This window comes from Electrophorus electricus, chromosome 24 (assembly GCF_041902795.1).
Source record: "Electrophorus electricus isolate QZ-2024a chromosome 24, ASM4190279v1, whole genome shotgun sequence".
NCBI classification, from domain to species: domain Eukaryota; kingdom Metazoa; phylum Chordata; class Actinopteri; order Gymnotiformes; family Gymnotidae; genus Electrophorus; species Electrophorus electricus.
The window spans coordinates 10,345,741-10,370,647 of record NC_137520.1 but is presented as its reverse complement, the minus strand read 5'-3'; the positions used below and the strand labels follow the sequence as shown (position 1 = coordinate 10,370,647).

The window sequence follows — 24,907 nt, the reverse complement described above, 5'->3', positions numbered from 1 at the left end:
CACATTATGAGCAGATTAAACTTGCAGGTATTTCCCTGCAGCTAAAATGTCATCATCTCAGAAGCAGAGAGGAGAGAAATGGCACTTACCCTTTGACATTTATGGTGAAGAGCCTCTGGGTCTCCATGCTGCTGCGGTTGACTGTGGCAGCGAAGGACTTGCCCTGGCTGTAGCTGAAGAAGAGCACCTGCAGGACGTGGGAATAGTACACGGACACGCCCCCTCCTGCTACCTGCCCACTGCTGTCCTGTAGAGCAGGAACTTCGTCAACTCCAAAGCCATTTACCACATATATCAGTGTAATTTATATATATATATATATATATATATATATATATATATATATATATATATATATATATATATATATGAGAATATGAGAGAGAGAGAGAGAGAGAGAGAGAGAGAGAGAGAGCGAGCACACTCACATACCTTCAAATCTTCATGGTTGATCTCCAGCACGTTTGTGACGTAGAAGGGGCCGTGCTGGGCGCTGCTAGACTCATCCATCACCTGTGTGTACATGTAGCCAGCTGAGGACATGATGACAATGATGTTCTTGCCCTCCTCATTGAAAAGGAATGTGGCATCTCTGATCTTTGAGCTCGGTAGCAGGAAGTAATACATGGGACTCAGGGCGTCCACGGACAAGTCATAGATCTGCAAAGGAAAATCATAATTATATGAAGGCATTGAAGTCCTGCAGCACAGTGTCAGGCACGATTCAGTTTAGCACCTTTCAGCGTCTGAAAATGTAAGGCTAAACACTGGGGGTTAAGAAACGTCGGCGGAGCCTCAATGCTTAAATGGCCAACCTTAACAAAATCTGCCGTGATGATTGCTAGTTCAGTCTGTGAACCCGGCAGCCAGATGGCCTTGATGATGAAGTTCCCAGTAGCCAGCTGGGGGTGCAGCACGAGGTGGTCAGAGACAGAGCCCGTGCTGCTGAACGTCAGCACGTGACAGTCCTGCAAACGGCAGCAATATCAGAACGAACATGCGTCTATTACAAAGTCTATGCCTACACAAGGGAAACAAGCACACACAGATTTTTTGGAGACAGCTTGTGCTACCTTGAGGCCGCACACAGCCAGGTAGTCCTCGTTACAGGGGTTTCCAGTCAGGCTCAGGACAGTGAAAGGTACGGGTGCAGAGGCCAGGCGAGTAAGTGTCAGCTTCCTTTTACTGGAGTCGGCCTGCTTCAGGAGGGCTGACAGCTGCAGCACTGTGATCTGCCAAAGCATTTGAACAGATAACCATAAAAAACACAAAAAGAGCTCAAATGAGGACATAATGAACATAAACAAACCAATAGCAAAAGTAATACCTCCATATTTAACTCAGTGACTCAAAGACCACCTGTAACGACTTACCAGTGGACAAGAGTTATGGAGGGACAAGATGGCACCTTACCTTGCCCTTCTCGTGGCTGACGGCGAGGTGCTGACGGCGTCCGTGGGGAGAGGACAGCACGCACATGGCCACACGCCGCAGCACGTGAGCACTGATGAGCTGCCTGATGGTCTGGCCCTGGTCACCACTGTAGTTCATCCTCACGTTCTCAAATGCACCCTCCTGAGAGCCCAGAGTAGGAACCTGGAAACGGACACAAAACAATACTGCAATAAACGATGCCCGTCAATGTGCTTGTATTCTACGGTGTGGGCTGCATGTCTGTCTTTAAAAATGTTCAAGCCAGCAAAGGAGGTCTGGAGGATCTGCATTCCTGGCTGCTGCCGCCAACAGCGCTCGTACCATGAGCTGGTCGGTCATCTCCACGGTCTTGTCCTGCGTGTGCAGCTCGTTGAGGGCATGCTGGGCCCGGCTGCTGCTGCCCACAGCAGACGCCTGCTGGAAGTTGGTCTGGATGGCGTCCATCAGGAAGATCAGCAGGTCCAGCACCAGCGAGGCGGTGGATGAACTTGACTGAAGGAGACAAAAATGCAAGCCGGACACTGGATATAAACAAGACCATAAAAATATTCAAAACTATTAAAGCTTTGATATGAAGACTCCAAAACTAGGTGTCAACAGCCTTTCCTCTCTTACCACCTGAGCCAGCAGGTCCTCCCTGCAGCCCTCGATGTTCTTGCACACGCTGTGCTTCTTGGGTTTCTCCTCGTCGCTGCTCTTGCCGTCGCAGATGGTGACCTTGCCCTTGTCAGCGGGCGAGGCACTCTGGTGGCGGATGGCGCTATCGGGCATCCGTAGCTCGCTCTGGAAGGCTGAGGACTCCTTCATAGTGGAGCTCATGCCACTGCTGGGACTCCTCTTCACCAGAGCCTGCTCAACACACATACAGAACTCAGTTCAAAACAAACGGACAAAAGATACCGCTCATATCGGTTATTCATGTTAAAGGGAATTAAGGGACCAAACTTAGTTTTTAACTTTACTAGTGGGGGTTAACCAAAGAGACTGACTATTTTAAACATGCATATGGTTTCAATTAAGGAGGCATGCATGAGATGTTATGGTTTAATGTTAATATGCCCATGGGTTAAAGCGTCAAAGCATTTTCAAGAATCTATCATCCTACTAGATATAAATGCAAAACTCATATTTTACCACTGATTTACCATGGAGGAAAGACATGGTTCATGGAAAAAAAATACTGAAAGTCCTGATGGGCTGAGGGAGAACTGAAATGAGTTCATGATAATCAATAATAAATGATTTGCAAGCCAAAGTTACCGCTGTTGTTCTTTTCCCATGATGACCTGAAGTATTCGGTCTCACCTGGCAGCTGCCATCCTCCTTGGCCCCGCAGTCACAGAAGAAAGAGCCGTATTTGGCATAGGAGATCTCATGGTCTTTGTGACAGACCTTGGCACACACTGTACACACACCTACCCCATCCACCATCTTACAGGTGTGACAATGATACCTGGACAGTGAAAGAAGAGGAAGGTCAGGTTTGTGTGTTTAAATCAGCACAGTGTTTCACCGGAAGGGGGGGGGGGTGGTCGTAAAGTGAATGGCAGGCTCTTTCATTATTACCAGTGTTGGTTCATGAATTCCTTCTGTGTAATGGTAAAAGTACAGAGCTTATTGCAGAGAGAGTCCTCGTCCTAGGAGGCAAAAACCACAATTGCAGACAGAAGCATGAGTATCAAAATGTCCCAAAGGCATCGACCACCCAAAGCAGCAAACCAGACACCAGTTCTAAGCCTTGTGAGAGCAGGCAGTTTCCTGACCGAGTCTTCGGCCTGCGAGTCCTCCTCCTCCACAGCCAGCTCCTCTACCCAGTCGGAGTCCACCTCGATGACCTTCTCCTCTCCCTCCATCAGCAGCTGGGAGGAGCCCTGCCCACTGCTCTGCCTCAGGGCATTCATCACGTCCGCCAGGTACGAGATGATGTGGCAAGCACACTCCAACATGCTGGCATGCTGCAATGCAACACCAAATTTACATCACTTCCCTACAACTTCAATGGTAAACATCAATATATGGTAAAAATGGCAAAAATTGTAAAAAATGAATATTGTATATATATATATATATAAATAAACGTTCTACTTACTTTGCCTTGAGACACATTAGCAGTAACCTTCTCTACAACATTCTTCTGATATAAATATTTTTTACTGGAAGGAAAAAAAATTAAAAATGAGTTATTTTAAACCATACCCTGCAACCAAAATAGCATTAAACAACGTCCACTGTGATTGGTCTCTCTCACCATCTGTTGAGCCAGTCGATGGCGGCCCTGTGCAACTGTAGGTGTCCCGCCCCCTGCCCGGCACTGGCCAGTGTGGCCATAATAACCATGAGCTCGGGAAACCCGGCGCCGTCACCGCTGGCCAGCATCTCTGTGGCCATGGGGATGAGCGTGCTGAGCAGCACGGTGCACACACCCTCGCCCACCTGGCTGTTATCCCGCACGATGTAGGTGGTGAGCAGCTGCAGTAGCTGTCGGTTCTCCTGCATCGTGTCCAGCTGGTCCAGGTCTTTGGGGGGCGAGACGGTCATGCGGGTCAGCCAGGCCTGCAGTCTGGCCGGCTCCACGCAGGCCAGCTGGGCCAGGGAGCCGCACAGACTCAGCAGGCTGGGGTTGGGGCTCTTCTCCGCTGCACACAGGCACACACAGACGTGTTAGGAAATAGCTGTTCTGTGGCTCAGAGACCAAGCTTTTATTGGTTTTGGCTACTTACTGAGCTGGAACAGCTTAGTGAAGAACTTCAGAACCCGGTTGCAGAACTTGGCAGATAAATTTTCATTCGCAGTTGCCATCATGATTTGTACCAGTTCACCACTAAAGAGGAGAGGGAGGGCGAAATAAAGTTAACTTGCTTAAAGCTATGCATTTTCTATAGGAGACTGAGCAGGCTTAGGTTGTGGTGGTACCTGAACGAAAAAAACTCCTCCATGGCTTTGCGGACCTGACTGCTCTCCAACTGCTTTTCCAGGTACTGCAGGCATTCCTCCAGCACAGACTCTTCCAGCCCACTGAGAGGCAAAGTAAACCAGACCACATACATGCATTGCTGAGTTAGCTTTCCACCATATTCACGTTGGATAAACACCTAACAATTCCACGATATGACAAACGTAATGTTGTATGCTTCAGAGAACGTTAAGCTTTGTGTGTCTTGCCTGTGGGGGTCGGAGTGGTTGGCGATGATGTTGTAGCAGCCGGTGATGAGGCGCTCGTAGACGCGGGCCAAGAAGGCGTCGGACTCGGCCGGGCCCAGGATCCTCTCCAGAGACGTGCTACAGATGTCAGCCACGCTCTCCATGCTGCTCTCCAACAGCAACGGCAGCAACGTACGGATAACTTGGGGAGGGTTCAGCTCCTCTGTGCTGTAGGGGGAACATGTTTAAGGGCCAGGGTCCTACAACACATCCACTTCACCAACAACTGTTTGAACAGACACCTCATTACACGGTTACATTTCTGCAAACACTTTCATATAAATCACACCAAGTATTTCAGTTTTGAGAGCTACCTGGAGCACCATAAAGTGAAGAGTAACTTACACAATGAGGTCTCCAGTGAGGCGTACCAGTGTGAGCAGGATGTGTTTGAGGGAGGAGGCTAAGGGCAGAGACTGGTTGCTAAGCGTGCCCAGGTGGGCAGCCTGGATAGCACTGATATAGCTCTCTGACGGAATGGTGTCATTGGCAAAGGCATTCCGCTGAGGAGAGAGAAGAGAAGAAAAAAAAAAAAAAAAAACACCTGGAATTAGACCGTTTGTACAAGGGGAAGGGGTTTAGGCTATGCAAGGCACAGTAGCGCACTTACCCAGGAACCGATGTTGGGGAACTCATTAGTGTGAATGTTATTCCATGTTTCGCATAGTGTTTGAAGAGCAGACGGCAGATTCTGCATTACTGTTTGGCCTAAATTCAGAGGGCAAGGATTAGCTGGAAATCACGTTTGTAACATTTTCAGGAAAGCCAAGTTTATCCCAGACAGATTAAATTAAACTGAAGTGTAATTCACTTCAAAACTAGAATTATCCAGCAAGCAAAAAGAGGAATTGCTCTTAACATGTCTCTATTTTTTGCCCAATATCAATCTTAAGAAGTCAAACTGTTTGAACATTTGTATAAAACACCATGGTTACGCATGTGTACATCCATAACACGTGCACGAACACTGATGTCTGTGCAGCTCTGCAATGAACAAATTTATAGAAGAAAGCAGCAGAGGGACGAGAGCGCCCGGCACCATTACCCAGCAGGTTGGCTTTACAGCGGGTAGAGCCGACAGACAGCACAGCTGCGTATCCCTGCAGTTTGGCTTCTGTGGCCTTGTTCTCTCCATCCTCAGGGAGGCTCATTAGCAGGTATGATCTATACACAGGGCAGACCGAAGTGTTCAGCACTGAGGAACCGCAAAAGGTAGCATGTAGCAGCTATCACTGGTTAACACTTAAGTGTGTATTAGGCAGGTTACAGCACAGTAACTGGTACGAACCTGGTAAAGGCAGTGTAAATGTCAATTAGATGCAGTGTGGCAGGCAGCAGGTTCTTGGTGATCTCAAAGGATTTGTGAGTGTCCGTCTCTGCTGCCACCTTGGAGAAATGTTCATTACGGGAGACCTGCACTTTAGAAATTACAGCGTCCAGCGTGTATATGGTCTGCAGAGAAGGAATCTGGTGAAGAGGCAAGATGCTGTTGGGATCCACACAACAGAATGACGAGATCTAGAACAAAACCGAGAAAAGGAGTTTTCATTATACATTTTATGATACGACATGACCCAAGTAATATAAGGAAGCCTCCATTTATCACCATCTGGCCATGTGTACCTGTCTGGCAATGTACTCCTCTGCGAGCTCTACATCATATTTGATGGCACTGCATTTTGAAGAGACCATTTCAACCAGAGACGCTGCATGGTCTGCTTTCATTCCCTGTTTCACAAGGTGTTCCTGATAGGGTTAGAGAGAGGGGGGGGGGAAAAAAAAAAAAAGAAAAAAAAGAGACATTTAAAAAAAAAATTAAAAATCAGATGCAAGTTAGAAAACAGTCGCTTTCTGAAAGGGAAGGGAAAGGCTGGTCCAGGTGTGCAGGCTAGGAACACTCACCGTGATCCAGATGACATATGTGCTGACTCCTAAGCGCGATGACCACCTGAGGGTGTGCAGAATGTCGCTCTCATTTGAGTCACTATTACCCGTCTTCAGCTGCTCCACATAGGCTTTAGAGGGAGGCAGCACTCCCAGAATCCTCCACAGGATCAGAAAATAGTACTGAAGGGAACATGCCTCCTGCAAGAAATAAGTTGCAGCAAGGGCATCTGGCATTAAAGTACCAATCAGAACATTCTTTAGAGGTAAATTACATGCCAACTAATCAATAACAAGCTACTCAATATTTACACGTCAATGGGTCTAACAGTCTCAAATTCGAAGTCAATCAACCAAATGAAGCATATACACAGAAGACTGCAATTATGCGACTCACGGTTGGGGTAATAGGCTTGTTTTCCTGCCTTCTGGCCATGTCAAAGCGAGAGCCAGCTGCCAGCAGGGAGATGAGAGAGGAGTACAAGTTTTCGTATTTTATAGCTCCAGTGAACAGCACTTGAAAGACCTATGAGGGATTTGTCAGGAAGATGAATTCAACGTGAACAGGAGTTATCAAATTTTCAGAAAGTATTTTCGGTTTTGAAATGGGCTTGGAGTTTTCTTTTACCTTGCTGTCAAGTCGGCTCCTGTCATCTTCTGAAGCTTCGGGAGAAAGCACACAGTAGAACTTGGGCTGCACTGTAGAATCTAAATTAGAAAACATGGGAAACCTTCAACAAAAATCTACACTACTGTCACAGGTCCACTTCCAAATTAGTTTTGATTTCAGTTCATGTAATCTTAGATCTTTGAGGACAGTACAGAGAGGAACATAAGAAGTATGACTTACTCCTACCTGCAGAGCAGTGTTTGGCCCAGTTTTCCTCGACCTCTTTAAAGCCGTAGTAAAGTGGGAGGCCACCTCGCTTGCCCCCCTCCTGTGTGGAGCTGGCGCCGGACACAGGTGGAGTCAGAAGGTTGTACTGCACCTGTTTGTGTATGAACAGACACCCTTCAGATACAGACACCCTTCCTTCTAGGTAAGAGTGCTTGACTGGAAATGAGATCAATGGCCAGTTCTTATCCTACCTGCTCAAACAGGTACATGGGGGCTTTGGAGTACTGGTGTAGCAAGTAGTCAAAGACCAGTAGGATGCGGGCCAGGTTGAGGGGCACGGCCTGGAGCTGGGAGTCCACCTGGGTGGCCACCTCAATGATGGCATGTGCGCAGAGGGCAAGGACCCCACGTCGACCCTTCTCCGACAGGTTATGGAAAATGAGTAACAGCAGCTGGAGGTGCTCCACGTTCAGGTCCTCCTCACTGGGCATGGCTCCCTGCAAGGTATGCTGCTTCAGGGTGCCCACAAACCTAAACCAAACAGGCAGAGCAATTCTTTCAAGCTTTGCTGGAGAAAAATGTGCTCCCTTTTACCAATATACAACAAACCATTTACTCCTTATTACAATCCAACTTCTCTGACATAAGGATGAAGACAGTGAAGTACCATTTACTGTTGAGTTTGAGCTCACCTCTCCCAAACCTTCATACACTCGGGGACATCTGGGTCCCCCTGCAGGCTGGCTTTGTGCTGCCAGATCAGTAGCAGTCTGGAGAGCACCGAGAGCGACTGAGGGTGGATGTACATGGGCCAGGGGCCTTCAGAGAATGGCGCCACACCCAACTGCTGCAACAAGGTGTTCTAAACACATACAGACAGTCAACCAGAGCATCAGTCAACCAGCTAGGCAGAGAATGTTTTAATTGAGTCATGTTATCCTTTTCGGAGTCGTGGAGCGATGGGGGGGTGGGGGATTCCCTTACCTGCAGGGCTGGAGAAGGCAGGTCCGATGTCACCAAAGAATGGTTGAAGTGGTACAATGCAGAGGCAAATTCTTCATCAGAGGAACCTAGAGACAGGACAGGTCAGGTCAGATCTGGTGTTTTATGAAGGCTGTAACGTCTGAAAGCAATCAAGGATTAAAAAAAACTGCGCAGTGACATTAAGAGACATAGGTACACATTAAAATATGCACAGAAAACACTCAAGACTATAGTCTCCTCACCCTTCACGTCTTTGTCAACGTCTTTGATAATGCTGGCCAGGGTGGCCATGTGCTGCTCGGTGAGGGACACACTTAGGTAGTTGCGGATAAAGTTGTTCCTGGACTTCAGCATGGATGTTGTGATGAAGTTCAAAATGCTAGAAGCCAGACTAAGGAACTGGGGGGAAAAAATATTAAATACTCTCTCACTTGCTGCTCAGTCACATGTTCCTGAGATCACCTGCCTTTCCTTTACCACAATGTTGAATATGAGAACTTAAAGTTAAAAGATGAGCTCAATTTAATAAGTTTACCAATTGCATCTTAAAGAAACCACTTTTGTCTAGGTGTTTAACATTTTTGTTATGGGAATAAACACTTGGTTCTGGTTAAGATGCACTACGGGTAGCAAACATCCAAAGAGTCTTCAGATTACACAGATCAACCTAAACCCGGTGTCCCCTTACCAACTCCGGGTCCTTCCGGCTAGCTAGGATATTGCCGTTCTCTCCTGCGTTCTGCTTGCTGGGGCTCTTGAGCCTCGGTGAAGTCTCCAAAGGAGGGGGAGGAGGCGGAGGTGGGGGTGCCACCTTCTCTTTACTGGGAGAGATGGTCTCCTCAAACCACAGGCCCAGAATGGGCTCACTGTCATCATCTGTGAATGCGCAGACAGCCAAGTTCATCTCCAAAATCCCTGAGGTTGTTGTATTTCAGGCAGATAAGAGCTGCTGTTTCTACAAGCCGTGGAGTAAGACTTCTTTGAGTCTTTATGAAAGCACAGTAAAAGGGAGCAGAGAGAGACGCTACGAGTCTGACCTAATGCAGAGATCTGCTGACCTGAGACACAAGCTGCTCTTGTCCTCTCCTGTCTTCTCTCTGCTGAAATAACGAACACTGTCACTAGCCGCGTCGGCTGCCGGGGCGGCGCAGTTAAGCAGGGCATGCTTTGCGTGCAACAGCACTCTGCAGCAAGAGATAAACTGACCTGCCTCTAAGCCCTCGAGTGGCCTGACCCTTGTCCGTCTACTACAGCATACAGCCTTCAGGAACTGTGTTAAAATACACCTCACCCACTTCTGCCCTGACACTAGCTCAGCCGGTGAAAGACATAGCTCAGCTTTCAAAATGAGATACATCTGACCAGAAGTAGGTCACTAGTAGATTAGAGAGAATTTAAGCAATAGTTTACATACGATTAGTCTCTGGGGGAAAAAAATGATTCGGCAACCATATTCCTGGTTTTGAATTCATAATTCTAATCTAACTTTCCTAGGCTTTACACTGACTTCTCAGAGAGAACTCTGTCGCATTCGTTACCTTGACTGCTGTCCTCCTCTGTGCTGCTGAAGTCGTCTTCGTAGTACGTGTTGGAGTCAGTGGAGGCGCTGGCGTCGCTGCTCACCGAGCCTTTCCTCTGTCTCTGCAGCACGCAGGCCTGTGAGTAGCAAAACCAGAGGATTCACGTTTAGACTCCACACATTCAGGAAGGATCCCGCCCTCCGAGCATGGCCAGGTGACATGGCCTGATACCTTCTTATAGGAGGTGGAGAGCAGCGTAAAGAGCAGGTTGGTGAGAGGCACAGAGTCGATGAGTCTCTGCACTCTCTGGATGGACGTGCTCTGAGCCATGATGTTCAGCTCCGCCGGGGGGCCATCACTCTCCCAGCCCTGAAGGAGAAGCAGATGAAACACAATGAACTGCTGTTCCATATAAGATGAAACTGAAAAGTGAAACGGGCCAGAGAACAGTGGGGCATATTCAAGTTTGAACTATTACCCTGTGAAGTGCCTCCACTTGTAGGTCCTGGAATAGCGAGCTGAGCAGCTTGATGGAGTGGTTTGCCAGAATGACAGACAAAACCCCAAAACCTTGATGCCTTCAAGATTTACAAAAAAATAAAATAAAAATGTTAAAATGGACAGGCCATCAGTAAAAAGGAAAAAAAAAAAAAGCAGAGAAGGCATCTCTAGTCTCTATCCAATAACTGAAGCAAAGGATGCCTACCCTTTCCCAGGGCCCAGCTTAGGGGACCCTGCTCCATCCTTGGTGCGGGTTGCAATGTCCCTGACCCGCAACGCTGCCAGAGGGTCTTTCTCCTTCCCTTTGTCTGCCAGAGCAGTGGGGCTCAGGTTCAAAATCAAATACAGGCTGTTCAATAAGCACCAGGCGCCCAGGAGCTGGAAGTTCTGATAATGCTGAAGAAGAAAGCAGCGCTCAGTGACAGACCAAGATGCAGCACAGCCTGAATGCCTCTGGCAGCACTCTTGGTGATACATCAGCATTCACTTCTCATTTACCTCCCCTCCAGCTCGACGAGAGTTACTTATGGCCTGCCCAATCATGTCATATATCTCCAGCTGTTTCAACGAGAGCAAGAGAGACAGACAGACAGCATAATCTACTGAGAAGACACTTCTCCAAACACAAATAATAAGAATAACCTAAGAAAAAGATCAACGATAGTGGCTGGATTTGTACAAGGATTTCACATACACATTTCTGCACGATGGTAGCAGCGTCATTTTCGTAGTCTTCCTCCTTTGCACCTGTTGAGGCGGTCCGAAGTTGCAGACCACTACCCACCTGCAGAATTGCCATGCATGTCGCCACACTCACACCTGCGCAGGAAAACCAATCCTCATTATAACAGTGTCCAAGTAAACACAGTCATTTCTATTTAAAGCAGCAGTATTAGTTATCCAACCTGCATAGAGACAGCTCAGAGCCAGCACAGTCACGTCGAGGAGTCTCGTGGGAGTTAAAGGCTCCAGTACAGGTAGGGAGAGGGTATCCAAGGCCATAGTGACGTCAATCACAAGGGAGTGGAAACTGGGGGATAAAATGGCAAAAATCATTAAGGAAAAAAATTCTGCATCATTCATAGAGGATATAGAATGCATTGTGATGCACTACGATGACGCCGTGGCAACCCAGGAATGCAAGGGAGCCCCACCCATTTCGGACAGCGGTCGCATCTGCCACTGTGGCTGGCATAATGAAGAAAGAATTGGCCGATACGGCGTCCTGGAAGCGGTTAATGTAGCGTAAGAAGTATGGCAGGTTCAGACACACACGCAGCAGCTTCTCCGAGCCCCCTGGGACAGGAAAATAGCAAAGTTATAACTTGGTTTATTGCAGTCAAATCTCAAGGCTACTGCAGTAATATGATGGATTGTGTTCATCTAGAATTACGCACCCAATTCTTGTAAACTGGACACATTTTGTGAGATGAAGGCATTCTTCATTTTGGCCTGTGTGGCCTGATCTGTTGTTGCTTGGTCGTCACACTCGCCTTCAGTCTACGGTATAAAACGACAACTTTAAAAAAAAAATTTAAAAAAAACAAACAAAAAAAAAACACATATGCAATCTGCACTTATTAGCACTTATAGTTTATTCTCAAACCATGTGCTCTTATTTCTATTTTGTTTCATTACTTTTTTAAATGATTGTTATTTATATGCTTATATGGAACTCAGAGGCATGGTCTGTTGCTGTGTGCGTGAAAAGACACAGACCTGCATGTGAGCAGAGGGCGAGGCTAGGACAGTAACATCGGGGTTAAACACTGAGGTCAGCTGATTGAAGAAATTCATTTGTACTTCTTTGTGTCGTAGCTCAGGGTTGACCGGGGAGGGCAGCTCCTTCTGGTCCTCCACTGGACAATAGGACAAGGCAACAGGAGAACAGAACATGAGTACACACTCCAGCTCTGAGAGCACCGCTCTGGAAATGGGAGACTGCAAAACCCATTTGAAAGAGGCAAAGGAACAAAGCTCCCTTTTTGATAGCCTAGCACTCAGAGAGGGGGGATTGATTAATAGACTCAGATCGCACAAGACATTGTCTAGACTCTGTGGCACTGAAAATGTACCATGCAGCTCACGAGCCTGTCCATTGTGGAACACAAAATATGACCTGAAGCCTATATCTCCACACAGAAAACCAACAACACTTAGATTAAATATGGAAATGTCTAAGGCCATTTATTTAAACCTATAGTAATAAAGGATGGTGTCAAGTGCACCAGTGTCCAACATTCTTATTTTTAGTTTACTTGCTGACATATGCTACTCAGGAGTGTACAGAAAGCAAAGGAAGTCCTCATGGCATAACACCAAAAGCCCCTGGAAGAGGTAGGAAAAGGTTAGCCACTGTGAACGGTTATCCACTATGAAAATAAACCATGAGATGCATTTGGAAACATTTGCATTTAAAACAGTAACACACATGATTTTAAGGATTCTGAGTTCAGGCTGGAGATAGGGGATGGGCTGGAAGATAGACCATGTACCACGCCTCATACACAATAGCATTATCGGTTGTTGTTTTTTTCAGCATTCTTCTGTAAAATGGCTTTGGGAGTAAAGACCATGACCTCTGCAAAGCTCTGGCATAATGCTGCAGTTTGCACTACAAAAAAATGTCCAAACATGACTGTGTCTTAATATAAAATGTTTCAATACATTTTTTAATTTCAAAGAGCGTGGCAGCCCAACAACTCACTGAAAGCACAGTACCTTGAAATTACACTCTGGGCTTTCTTACTACAAAAATGAAGTTAAGAAAATGAAGGGGCACAGCCTTAAGACAGAGGATTAAAAAATGAAATCAAAGATGAGACAGCCCAGCAAATATTCAATCATACAAGTCCACAAGCAAGAATGCAATAACTACAGCTCCAACATACCATTAAAAACAATCTGAAGTATTTGGGGTCGTTTTTCACTGCTTAAAAAAAGGTTAAAAGGTCCTCACCATCAGAAAGCGTCTTGACAGTCTGTGGAAGTTTGGCAGATTTCATCATTGCAGTAAAGGTAATGATCTCTGTTCGATCCAGCCGACTGCAACCAGTGCAAAGGCCTTTTATTAAGAGAATCAGGTGTTTCTGAAAATGAACAAAATATAAACCATCGTAAGAAAGGCATGACAACTTGAAAAGCAAGGCAATTATATCATGATCCAAATAGCTGACTAATTTCAAGGACATGACTGACCTGTGAAACTGCACATGCCTCGTCCGGATTCTCAAGTCGCAGTAGTGAGAATTCAATCAATACTTTACATGCCGCAGCTACCGACAGCAGCTGATTTCTGGGGACTAGTGACAGAAATAAGAAAATAAGGAGGTTACTGTCCACTTTGTATATCCAGGACTTTTACAATACTTCTAATACACAACATTTAAGTAGCTTATTTTTGCAGGGTAGTGTATAACCCATTACTATGGAGTTTTCAATGAATTCATAATTTATACCACTTCCCCCTTTCTAAAAAGAAGAGCATTAATTCACATACTTTGTCCACATACTGTGGTGATGTAATGTGCAGAGAGCGCCACAAAAGACGAGTAGAAAGGCTCATACTGTTTATCATGATGAAGTATCTCAGATTCACTGCAAAAGGAATATGACATGTTAGCATCTTTATCAGCAAAGCTGTAGATTTTTTTTTTAACCCAATCCACCATCAGCAGCATCAGTTTTTACACTGGTGGAATTTGTCATATGTTAGAGGCCTGATAGAAATTATCCTAAAAACAGATGGCACCTACAGGCCCCTTGGGAATCACTGTGCCAAGCAAAATTAGTTTATTGCAAAAAAGGAAAATTCCAGGTACGGGTTCTGAGTGGTAAAACACAATGCTCATTATGCTTCCTGTGATTCTATTCATCATCAAACCTAAGCAACATATCTGACTGCTGTTTATTAGTGACTGTAGTTTGTATGCACAAACAGGCAAAACCCAGATTCTGATAAGGCTTCAAAGGCATTTGCAGTGGAAGTTGGAAGCGAAGAACATGAAAGTACACACTACACAGAAAACTGACTGCATGTGTGTTGAGGGTGCTATGGAAGTAGGCCTAGCTTAATGGCATACCAATTATGTGCTTACTTACAGTGAAAGCATATAAAAGCAATTAGGAAATGATGAACCCACTTAATAATAATAATAAAACATTAATTAAACTAAAGCTGAGACAAGGGTCACTATTAACAGCATCTCACACCAGAGCACTGGAAATACTGTCATGAACGGTTCAGTGCAGACGTGCACTTGTACAGGTTCGGGATCATGCCAGCAAATTTAACAGTGTTTGATCCAGTTGCAGGTCAACTGAATAACCTTTACCTCTCACTCACAAATTATGACTTATATTTAGAGATCCCTGAAAACGAGGAGAATTAATACGCAATCAAACAAAGTACTAGCTACAGAAGTTGTGTGTTTCATGAATTGTTATAGTACATGCAAAACGTATAAAGTAAGTATTCGTTAATAGCTAACTAGAGACTAATGAGGAGTTCACGGAGCTAGTTAGCTAACGAGCTAATGATCTTTTAACGCCGTCAGGTAGGGTCTTCTTCCCCACACCAACAATAACGCATGAGGCTAAACTTAAGTTGACAGCAGTGCAGACAGCTACAACTAAACACATCTCCACATAGACACACATATTATGCTACAAGGATAACATCTAGCCTTTTAAATAACATTTCCCTTTTAAAAACAAGAACAGGGTTACGATTTAGCTGACAATAGCCATCTAGCTAGCGCTGACGCTCAATAGGAATGAGCTAGCTAGCTAAGCCTCTACTTACAGCAGCCACACAGGATTTTAGCCAAGTAGCTAACTAGCGTTAGCTAGCTGAATATTCTGCAAACTTCACAAGTCTCCAAGTCTTTTAGCTGGATTATCTATCTAATACTGAATACATACTGTTAACATATTCCGGTCAAAGGCGTAAGGGTGACAGACAGAAAACAGCTAGATAGCTAGGAATCAGTAGCACTGAGTAACTTTTGGCTTGCCTGTCAGGTATGAGCTATCCTAGGTAGCTAGCTAGCAACTCGGTGGCCCGCTGTATGACATGGGTGGTAACCAACAAACTGCCAAAACAGATGGTTGCAACAAATTATTTCCCAAGACAAAACAGCGCACCTAAACTGACGCCTCACACTAACTCAATAGCTATGTAAAAGCGCTGGGAGGATCGTCACCATGTTTTTATAGAGTCAAACATAGACACCCTTCTCAGATTCGGCCTGATGATGAAGCAGAATCTCAATTACCCGAAGTGCTAGTTAGCTATCTAGCTAGCGTAGCTCCTTACTGTACAGTACAGGTTAGGTAGCCTAGCCTAGCTTAGCTTGTTAGTGCAAGTGCAAATGCTAATGCTAATGCTACTGTAGCTAGCTAGCAAGCTAGCGCATACTTTGAGACTGGATCCCCATAATTTATCAGGCTGCACACCTAAAAACGCAAAACAAGCCATGTTCCGACCTGTTTATGATGGATCCTATAAGCTGAGGTAGCTCTTTCGTTTCGAAAGCCGTGTAAGACGCCGATAAAAGCGGACGCACGGCTGCGGTCCACTCAGGTTCTCCATCTCCTCCACTCGACGCCATCTTGTGATTCTCTATTAGAATCTAGGAGAGGAAATGAGATTAATCACCAGACGTAAAAAAACAGGACGTGTCGTCACATGTAAACAAAAAAGAAAATCATCTCATTTTAACGCCAGCAGCACTTTAGTTATCACTGCGTTGATAAATACTAAAAGTATCAGAAGTATCAGGATTTTATACATCCTGCTCCCACCGTCACATTTAATATATACGCAAAAATAAAAGGAAAGCGGTGTTATAGATCTGTTTTATTAATACTTATCAGCTAGTGATAAAATCAACTTTCAGATTTTTTTTTGTATTCCAGAAATTACACTGACATTTAAACACAGCATGAATAAACAAAATCCAATTGAAGTAAACTAAAAAGTAGCTTTTTAATCTTTTGTCAAAGGTTCCCCAAAACTCAGTGTTTTTTTCATTCCATAGCAATTTGTTACCGACAATAGAAGAACATGGATATTGGACAATGATAGATGCATAATTAGGTGTATTTAAATACACCTTATAAGTATCCAAACAAAGAAATAAAATTCAAGCTAAGATACAGAACATGCCTATGAGTGTATCATCACATGGTTTTAGACAATCCAGTGTGTCTGACCTGAAATAAGCAGTTTAAGCCATTGCTTCTAGATTTCAGTCTTAGAGGCATTGTCAAGTGCACACTTTCATAATCCTGCTTTAAAAGACTGGAACTGGAGGTGACGAATATCTGTCTAAGAAAAGGCTTCAAATGCAAGTTTAAATTCTGAAAAAATGAACCAAAAATTCGAATCAAAGCAGGAAATCGTGAAATGTTTCAGAACTTTCTTCAGCACCTTTAAGACAGTACTTGTTCATCCAAACATTAAACACATTTTTATTCTTGGAAAGAAAAAACAAACAAACAAACAAACAAACAAAAAACAAAAAAAAAACAAAACTCTATTGCTACTATGCATCACTCCTATTTATCAAATATTTGTAACTTTATTAATTACTCTGTAATTACCAAATCCAACGTATTCTCTCATGACGATACAAAAGGCCGGACGTCTCTCCCTGGGTACGTACACACAATTGTAGTTGGAGGAGGAAAAGTATGCAGCACCTCTCTCTCAAATTCACATAATGGTAGATGCAGTGCTAGTAATAAATAAGATGCTCCACTCATTAAGTAGGAGGCTACTGGATTAAGTTACAAAACAGCAGAGTTTACCTTAACAACTACAGTTATGCATTTGTTAAGATGTATGTGTAATGCAAACTGACCAAATTTAGCATTCACAAAAACATATTATACAAATTAGAGACCAAATAGTGTCAATTATAAAATGTTTGCATTATTTCAATATGTATTTAACAATCAAAAATGTCACATGGTAATTTCAATAGCTCAGTCCTTAAAAAAAGGCAGACAGGCAGGTCTAATTCACCACAATAGCTACAATAAATACATTTTAAAATAACAACTCTGCCCAATGGTATGGGGGAACAAAGACAGAATGCATTTCTTTCTCATCAATGAGAAAAGAAAAAAAGAGAGAGAGAGAGAAAAAAAATCAGTCCAAACAACTGGCTGCAGAAACTTTCCTGATGCTCATGATGCAGTCTGACATGGGCATCAGCAGATTTCCTGCCATGAATGTGTCAAATCATTCAGAAACAGGCAGACAGAATGCAGCCATCAAGGGGTTCTGCTTTACCGCCATGCACGATTAAGTAGTTTTACTTCTGCTAGTCGCTTGCTTATCATGGTAGCAAAGAAAAGGCCAAGAAGTACACTGCTGATCAGTACATAATCATAATCATCCTTAAGAACATCAAATTGCTTGGAAGGGTAGACTCTGGTCTGGTAGATGTCAAGGCCATATGCCACCACCTATTGGAGGAAAAAGACACGTACATTAGTGTGTATAAACTGTGCAGGGAGATGAATCTCCAGGACCAATGTTGGACACAAATATAGGTAAATAAAGAAACACAAAGTACTACAACTCTCTCTCTCACACACACACACACACACACACACACACACACACACACACACACACACACACACACACACACACACGACATAGTAAGTATAGAGTGCATACCATTCTGACTATGCAAAATTTCAATGCTATTCTTAAGACACTTGCCAGACATGTAGACTCCAGGCCAGACGGTGCAGTGTAGATACCCTTTACTCTTGAAACAGTTTGGTTGTAATTAATGAACCACTCAGTGCGAATTGGTATTTCAGGAGAATATGGTATTAGGTTTTCCTCCCTGTAGAAATACATCACGTTTGAACAATAGCACCCCATTACTACAATTAACAATTGCAAAAAAGACATCCCTCTATAAGAGTTATTGTTCTGAGACCCTCACTAATGACTGCTTACCGGCTCTGTTCTGAGGCCACTTCAGGTCTCCGTGGGTCCAGAAACATCTTTGGTAAAGACAGGATGGCACCTGATGGGAGACCCACTGAACAAACAAAACAACATGTCTGACATCAACAGCAGATTTAAAAGCAACACCTCAGGTGCTGCAAACAAAGTTCTCTGTAGTTATTGTTTAAGTGCACAGAACTGACCCAGTAAATGTCGGCTGGTGATGCCCTTCTCAGTGAGGGTGGCTTCCAGGGTGCTTATAGGAGAGGGAAATATATAAGACTGTTGCAGCACCTGAGGTGGGTGAGGTCTATCCAAAGAGCTGAACACTGTGCTGTTATAGAGCTCCATTCCCTCAAAGAGCTCGAGCACGGAGAACTCATTTCTCCGAGACTTTGTGTTCCAGTACACATACTAGAAAGAAAAGAAGCATGAACTATTTTTTTTTTGGTGAGCTTTACACCTTTTAAGTGACATAATGAATCCTAATACTATAATAAATATGAACTGACTCAAATGATTTGGGCTCTCCTTGAATACAGTGACACACTTGGACATGCAGCATGATTATTAAACAAATTAAATCACGCAAAAAAAATTGCTCGTTTTCTCACCACCACCCAGTTCTCAGAGTGCACAAAATGAACAGGCCCTCTGGCTTTCCTCTGCACTGCCTCATGTACAATACGACCAGTAACACCATCAATGAGGAAGATCCCCACAAAACTGCGCTCCTGATGGCTGTCTGTGCTTTCAGTCACCACAGCAAGTAGGTTCGGGTTCAGGTACTAGAGGTAAAGAGTTATTGAAAACTATAGTAAGTGATGGCCAAATTCCTGATCACATAATACAAACAAACGTCCCTCAGATAAGCTTTAGCTTGTGAATTTAAAAGAGTATTTAAACTCAGGAGGTGAGCAAATCCACAATAATAGTAGTTGTTAAAAGGTGCTTCTGTTGTGATATTACCTTATAAAGCACACTACGGTCGCCCATGACCCGACCCTGGGAGTGGACATGCTCATTGGCGCGCTTGCCCTTCACCCCAACTATCTTCTGCATTTCAGTGGGGATGACCACCTCCCAGATCAGCTCAGTAGACAGATCCTTGCGTAGGTGGAAACCGGACAGCCTGCCCTGACTAGAGTCTACTAGATAGAAAAAAATAGAGGAAGCTGTCTCTTGCAGCTGCTGCAGGACATTCTTAGTGGATGGGAATGCTGTCACCTGAAGGAGATAGATGGGTTCATATTATCAAGAGTTTTTCATTTTTGCTGAGAAAAGTTCATTTATTCTACTGAGGGCAATGAGGCTGACCTTGTACTGATCATCTACAAGAAGAAGAACCTTTGCATAGTCCTGATCCATAAGGGGCAGCAACAGGGATTGAAGGACAGGTCTGGGCAAAGCTGGCACACTGATATGGCTCTTCTTACCAAAGATGGGATTGAAAACATTAAGGCTTCCCAAGCCTGTATCCTACATGGATGAAGACAGAAATGATAATGAATAATGCATAAAATTAGTTAGGTAGGAATAATAATAATACACACACACACACACACACAGAGATTTATTTTTGTGAGTGCAGACCACTTCAACTGCGGAAGAGTGAATGAACTAAGAACTAGTGCTGGATTTCTGGATGGCTTCTCTGTGATTCACCAGAAGGCCACATTCCTGAATTTACATCTGTTTATAACCACTGTATGCTTGGCATGACCAATGCTGAAGAAGTTGAATCCAGAAGGTGTCATCCAGTAGTTCTTCAGAAGGACTCAAGCACTTCTTGAGAAGGACTGTGCACTCCTGATATGTAATCGCAGGAGATTAAACTTAAATTTAAATCACCAACAATTCATACATACAAAGTTTTATGCAGTTTTCACTGGACTGCAGAGCTGACTGACTCAAGGAGCCAGACCATGAATTTAGGGTAAAAGATGGGGATGTTGGCAGGAGACCAGGCCAGAGGAGTGTTGAATATGATGGTAGTTAAAGAAAGAACAGGGCAACCAGGAGTGAAAGGACCACAATGAGGATGATTAGGGGAGCATCTTGGATGAATAGTGAATGGAATGGGATGAAGTGTAAAGCTGACGGGTTTATCATCATTGTATTAATGAATAATAATTAACTGAACGTGCAAATATACTGTTATTAAGTTGTTAATATGCTGATGGTGCAAGTATACAGGCTCCAGTAACCTACCTTATCCTTGATGAGTAGAGTGCATTGAGGTGGATGAGGAAAATGAGCAGTAGTCCTTTGCACCATCAGTTTGAAAACTGAATTGGGTTTAACGTTCTCCAGATACTGCTTCCACAAAATAGTTCCAGATTTACTGTCGATCCCAAATAACTGAGAAAAAAAAAACATTGGGAAGAAAAAAAAAACAAACAAACAAAAAAGTTATATTCCTACTGAAAGTAAACAAAGTATATACATATTCCAACATAAGACAGTAATTTAGTTACACTATTAAAAAGGACTGTTAAGGTCATCACTATGCTAGTAAAGATCTGATTTATCTTTAATATCATTAGGCAAAGTTATATTTTGTGAGCTACACAGAATTTTTACAAAAACGTTGTGAAACGTTTCAGGTTGTTCTTGAAGCTCATCATCATACCTTCCCTGAAGCAGTCACCATCACCATCATCTTCTGCAGGTTGAACTCATCCCGAGACAAGGTTTCGATGGTGACATCATTCTTCACCTGGCTGCGGGGCTTCCTCGCATCGTAGAAGAGCTTCCACAGGTGGCCCAGCCAAGCCTGCAAGACGATCAGCTGCGACGAGAGGCGCTTCAAAACCATGGCCAACAGCCCATCTGCAAAAAGGAAGAGTTGTTTTTGGTTTTTTTGGAAACCAAGACCCACATATAGACCTCTTAACCAAGTGAAGTTTTAAGTACTACCAATAATCACTTCAGTTTTCAGGCATCACACATTGCACCTCCACAATAGCTCTATTTTACCTGGCCTACATCACATGGCAATCGTTTTACAGTAAACAAACTACTTATGACAACAAATGAAATGCACATAGTTATGAAGGTGCAGTAGCAAACGTTTCAGATTACCTTGAATAGCTGGATCCAAGTGTAGCAAAAAGAAAGGCCAAAAGGTAAATAAATATAGAGAGAGACAGTGCATGAAAAGCAAAGGGTTTGTTGACCCAACATAACACTAGAGCACAAGTAGCATAAGCAGCATACATAAGCAGCAATAGACTGCGCACAAAATTTCAGCCAACAGCAAAACTTCACAAAATTACACTAAATCCTTTCAGACGGTTAAATAAACTGAAAACAGTAGTTATACAGGTCACATGTTAGTAAATGAAGGGGAGACAGACACAAACAGGGAACAGGTACATGACACCGTCCCTTAATTAGACTTAGAAAGAACTGGCAGAAAGGAATGTGAAAAGAAATGACAAGATATTATTGCACGTTACCGGCTTTCTTTCCAAACTCTCCCTCCAGTTCTGCCTGTGTTCCCGTGAGGGGTAAATCCACCATCTCCATAGTGACCACATCAGCTAGGGCCTCCTCCCTTGTCCACACTACCCTACCTGTAAAACAACCATTTATTTTAATACTATTTCCTTAACCTCATAGATTTCTATTTGGCAAATTTAGCGATTCACATAACGATTTTCAGTAAAGAAATACTTCAAATTAAAAATAAAAAATTTTACCAACTCATTGCACAGAGATTTATTCATACCAGGCTGCTGCAAGAAGCTGAGGACAAGATCTTCATTTTGCACCAGGACTCTGTAGCCCACAGAATCATCTTTCTTCAGAAAGGCGTGGACATACAACTAAAAAAGACAAACAATATTATCTTAGCTCGGTCCTACAACAAATAGTTTTCATTCTAAAATGCCACTTAAACAAAGATTACCCTTGTTGGCCTTCCTCCATTAGGGTCCATGTAATAGATGATAGTGGTATCAAGAAGCCTCCGACCTGTATCAGCAGTGTACAGGTTGATGCTGCATGCCTTTGACATTCATATACAAAAACACAACATTACAATCGACATTGCTACTTAATGGGAATTTAAGACAGGAAAGATATTCACAACCCAAAGTAGGTAGTTTTTGGATATACACTCACAGTATCATTTTTTGGTGTCATAACAGCAGCTACCGTCTTCTCTCCAGTTGTTGCAAATGTGACCAGATGAGACTAGAGGGGAAAAAGTAGACATCAGCTCGCCAATTGCCTGAGAACAGTTACACAATATTACTTAACTCTTTCTTGCCCTATGCCATCATACAGGGTTAAAATCTCTGAGAGGAGAAATGAGTCCATCTTTGAACTGCAGCAGGATGTGATGATCCGGGCCAAGCTGAAGGAAGAACTCAGGCAGAGGAGGACGAGTTGGGTGAGGCTGGGTGGAGATCAGGACAGGCTGAAATCCTGAGGCTACCTCCAGACCCAGAGTCTGGAAGAAGAAAGGTCAGCTCTGAATCTACACACAGGACATGCAAGATCACCACAGCCTGAACACTGCAATATGGAAAGCAAAGAGAGGTGGACACCTGGAGTAAGATTTGGCTCATTTTTGGCTGTTCCTCAGACTGCAACAGTAAGGTGTACATGGACTGCGTCATCGGGTCAACGCATAAAAGGACCCCAGAACCAACGACCACGCAGCTGGACTGCAAGCTAGTGAGCCATGGAGCTGCAACTGATTTCTGAAAACAACAAGTGAGCAGATTACGAACCTAGACATTGATAATTACATTGCACAATGTTAATTATATAATCACTTGACCCTTTTATTAGAACTATACCTGTTTCATGATTTCTCCATCTTCAATCTTGTACTCAACCATGACAATATGGGAGTTGGGGACTACACCCAAAAGCAAGACCTGTCCACTGCCTCCAGAGTAGACAATCTGATACTGAACAGTGTCACTGCAGGATGTAAGGTAACAGACAGGACACTCTTAAATTCTTGTCTTGTCTGACTGAGGAAAACACATATGTTCACAACATCTGATAAACCCAAAGGAATTATACATCTGTGATTAACAAGCATTCTCTCTACCTTTCTGGGAGGTTCTCCACCCATTTCTGATGGCCATTGGAGATGTAGTGAAGAGAAATAGTAGATTTCTTAAGCACTGCCACATATTTGACTTGGTCTTGAACTCCAATGAAAGCAGCAGACTGAAAACTAAGGGGGAAAAATGATTTTCATATGCCAGACTTTACTTACTTTGAAACAATACTACTACAATTAGATATGGCAACAAAATCACAACCTTCCAGTATCAAGCACTGTCTCCCAGTTCAAGCCACCAATAGTGGTCTCCCAGGAGCGAAGAATACGTCCATTACCAACAACAACAAGGGCATCTAGGAGACAGAAAAATCAGTATAATCACAGTACATTCTCACATACTAACAAAATGTCACAATTCAGACATCAGGATTACCTTGCCCATACAAAAGAAGCATATCAATATGCCCCTCGGGTCCTGTCTTGTCCACATGTCGCCAGACTATGGGAAGCATCAACAACATCTTAGTAGCATAATTATTTATGAATGAAAAATTCATTTTATAATCTGTGCCTAGTTATAGGCGTTAAATCGAATAATTTTTCATATACACGTAGCTGTGGAAAATGGCGCAGAAGAACAGCCAGCATACACGAACATATCGAATATATCAAATAATGCAATTCTCGGAGGTACAGTTCGGTTTGCTGTATGAGGAATAATGCTACTTACAAAGGTCTCCGGTTCTGGAATTGAGGGAAGCAAAAATGTTCTTTTCTGTTGCTACTAATAGCTTTTTAGATGCTTGAGAATTAATATCAAAGAGAGCAAAGCGCACTTCACCAACAAACTGCTGTCTCCTGAAATAAATTCGCAAACGAACATTTAGCAAATTTTAACAATGAACATTGAAACACCATATTCTTGGTGCATATACCAGAAAGAAATCACGCTTCTATACACTATACTATAAAAAAAATATTACTGACAAGCAATTATCCAAATACTTGCATGCACTGCATTGATTTGAACGACGCTGTCATGATGTGAGAATAACCGCCCTAACCCTAGCTATGACAGCTAGCTCACATTCTGCAGGTGGAGCCCAATAAACATTCATGGTAAGGGGAAAGGCGACGGTGAAAAAGAAAACAAAAAAAAAACATGTTACCATCATGTACGTACCAATCAAATTTTCCAACTTGGTCTTCGAATACTGCCACAACAAAAATTATCAAATATAAAGAAATAAATATCTTAGCTAACAGCCAGCCCATTGCTGCAGATGACCAACTCCCACAATTCTTCACGGTTTAGGACCCAGCCACTGTGTGTCCTGCCGGGAAGAGCTATGAGAGTTTTGTTACGAACACTATAACACACCAAATAACATAGTACAGTTTGTTCAAGATGTATTTTCTGAAATAGATCAAAACTAATGGACATCGCATTCAGTTTACATTTCCAAGTATAAAGACGCTTGAAATCATTATGATCAGGCACTCATTCTGACTACTTTCATAACTTCATTCCACCTGTTTCA

The 24,907-nt window shown here is 43.5% G+C and overlaps 2 protein-coding genes across 17 annotated transcripts in view; both read right to left on the bottom strand.

The window, feature by feature from the left end:
• ubr4 (ubiquitin protein ligase E3 component n-recognin 4) overlaps window positions 1-16,002 on the bottom strand; it is a 36,111-nt gene extending 20,109 nt beyond the window's left edge. For 5 of the 15 annotated variants that reach the window (XM_035522572.2, XM_035522578.2, XM_035522577.2 and 2 more), the window contains exons 1-44: window positions 15,850-16,002; window positions 13,862-13,959; window positions 13,561-13,664; window positions 13,322-13,451; window positions 12,082-12,221; window positions 11,760-11,862; window positions 11,517-11,658; window positions 11,268-11,392; window positions 11,057-11,181; window positions 10,861-10,920; window positions 10,568-10,758; window positions 10,340-10,439; window positions 10,093-10,230; window positions 9,880-9,997; window positions 9,379-9,441; window positions 9,030-9,217; window positions 8,584-8,740; window positions 8,342-8,427; window positions 8,050-8,219; window positions 7,609-7,888; window positions 7,370-7,508; window positions 7,148-7,227; window positions 6,917-7,045; window positions 6,538-6,720; window positions 6,259-6,381; window positions 5,924-6,153; window positions 5,681-5,799; window positions 5,246-5,343; window positions 4,981-5,138; window positions 4,597-4,803; window positions 4,348-4,449; window positions 4,155-4,255; window positions 3,683-4,070; window positions 3,524-3,587; window positions 3,198-3,389; window positions 3,001-3,071; window positions 2,695-2,887; window positions 2,050-2,283; window positions 1,756-1,926; window positions 1,414-1,596; window positions 1,074-1,232; window positions 816-968; window positions 433-660; window positions 90-247 (exon numbers count right to left, since the gene is read on the bottom strand). In XM_035522572.2, the coding sequence (XP_035378465.1) occupies window positions 90-247; window positions 433-660; window positions 816-968; window positions 1,074-1,232; window positions 1,414-1,596; window positions 1,756-1,926; window positions 2,050-2,283; window positions 2,695-2,887; window positions 3,001-3,071; window positions 3,198-3,389; window positions 3,524-3,587; window positions 3,683-4,070; window positions 4,155-4,255; window positions 4,348-4,449; window positions 4,597-4,803; window positions 4,981-5,138; window positions 5,246-5,343; window positions 5,681-5,799; window positions 5,924-6,153; window positions 6,259-6,381; window positions 6,538-6,720; window positions 6,917-7,045; window positions 7,148-7,227; window positions 7,370-7,508; window positions 7,609-7,888; window positions 8,050-8,219; window positions 8,342-8,427; window positions 8,584-8,740; window positions 9,030-9,217; window positions 9,379-9,441; window positions 9,880-9,997; window positions 10,093-10,230; window positions 10,340-10,439; window positions 10,568-10,758; window positions 10,861-10,920; window positions 11,057-11,181; window positions 11,268-11,392; window positions 11,517-11,658; window positions 11,760-11,862; window positions 12,082-12,221; window positions 13,322-13,451; window positions 13,561-13,664; window positions 13,862-13,959; window positions 15,850-15,974 (6,506 nt within the window). In that variant the 5' untranslated portion in view covers window positions 15,975-16,002. The remainder of the gene's footprint in view (window positions 1-89; window positions 248-432; window positions 661-815; window positions 969-1,073; window positions 1,233-1,413; window positions 1,597-1,755; window positions 1,927-2,049; window positions 2,284-2,694; window positions 2,888-3,000; window positions 3,072-3,197; window positions 3,390-3,523; window positions 3,588-3,682; window positions 4,071-4,154; window positions 4,256-4,347; window positions 4,450-4,596; window positions 4,804-4,980; window positions 5,139-5,245; window positions 5,344-5,680; window positions 5,800-5,923; window positions 6,154-6,258; window positions 6,382-6,537; window positions 6,721-6,916; window positions 7,046-7,147; window positions 7,228-7,369; window positions 7,509-7,608; window positions 7,889-8,049; window positions 8,220-8,341; window positions 8,428-8,583; window positions 8,741-9,029; window positions 9,218-9,378; window positions 9,442-9,879; window positions 9,998-10,092; window positions 10,231-10,339; window positions 10,440-10,567; window positions 10,759-10,860; window positions 10,921-11,056; window positions 11,182-11,267; window positions 11,393-11,516; window positions 11,659-11,759; window positions 11,863-12,081; window positions 12,222-13,321; window positions 13,452-13,560; window positions 13,665-13,861; window positions 13,960-15,849) is intronic. The other 10 variants (XM_035522579.2, XM_035522585.2, XM_035522584.2 and 7 more) reach the window with 8 other exon arrangements.
• A 202-nt stretch (window positions 16,003-16,204) lies between these two features.
• emc1 (ER membrane protein complex subunit 1) lies at window positions 16,205-24,666 on the bottom strand. Of its 2 annotated transcripts, XM_026998151.3 has the most exons (21): window positions 24,550-24,666; window positions 24,097-24,224; window positions 23,800-23,865; window positions 23,626-23,719; window positions 23,409-23,537; window positions 23,149-23,275; window positions 22,894-23,049; window positions 22,629-22,796; window positions 22,466-22,537; window positions 22,251-22,349; window positions 22,071-22,167; window positions 21,799-21,915; window positions 20,970-21,169; window positions 20,549-20,698; window positions 19,655-19,816; window positions 19,307-19,564; window positions 18,952-19,125; window positions 18,541-18,751; window positions 18,347-18,431; window positions 18,101-18,230; window positions 16,205-17,838 (listed from the first exon to the last, which is right to left on the bottom strand). In XM_026998151.3, the coding sequence occupies exons 1-21, from the start codon at window positions 24,639-24,641 to the stop codon at window positions 17,659-17,661; spliced, it is 2,895 nt and encodes a 964-aa protein (XP_026853952.1). In that variant the 5' UTR covers window positions 24,642-24,666; the 3' UTR covers window positions 16,205-17,658. The 2 variants fall into 2 exon arrangements, with proteins under 2 accessions (XP_026853952.1, XP_081563250.1); XM_081707124.1 differs by lacking the exon at window positions 24,097-24,224 and having other exon boundaries at window positions 24,550-24,654.
• Window positions 24,667-24,907: the final 241 nt, after the last annotated feature.

Coding starts and splice junctions, on each gene's coding strand:
- emc1 (XM_026998151.3), bottom strand. CDS start 24,641: ATGGGCTGGCTGTTAGCTAAGATATTTATTTCTTTATATTTGATAATT. Junction 19,126..19,306: donor ACCGTAGTGTGCTTTATAAG/GTAATATCACAA, acceptor CTTTACCTCTAG/TACCTGAACCCGAACCTACT. Junction 18,432..18,540: donor CACCAGCCGACATTTACTGG/GTCAGTTCTGTG, acceptor TTGTTTGTTCAG/TGGGTCTCCCATCAGGTGCC.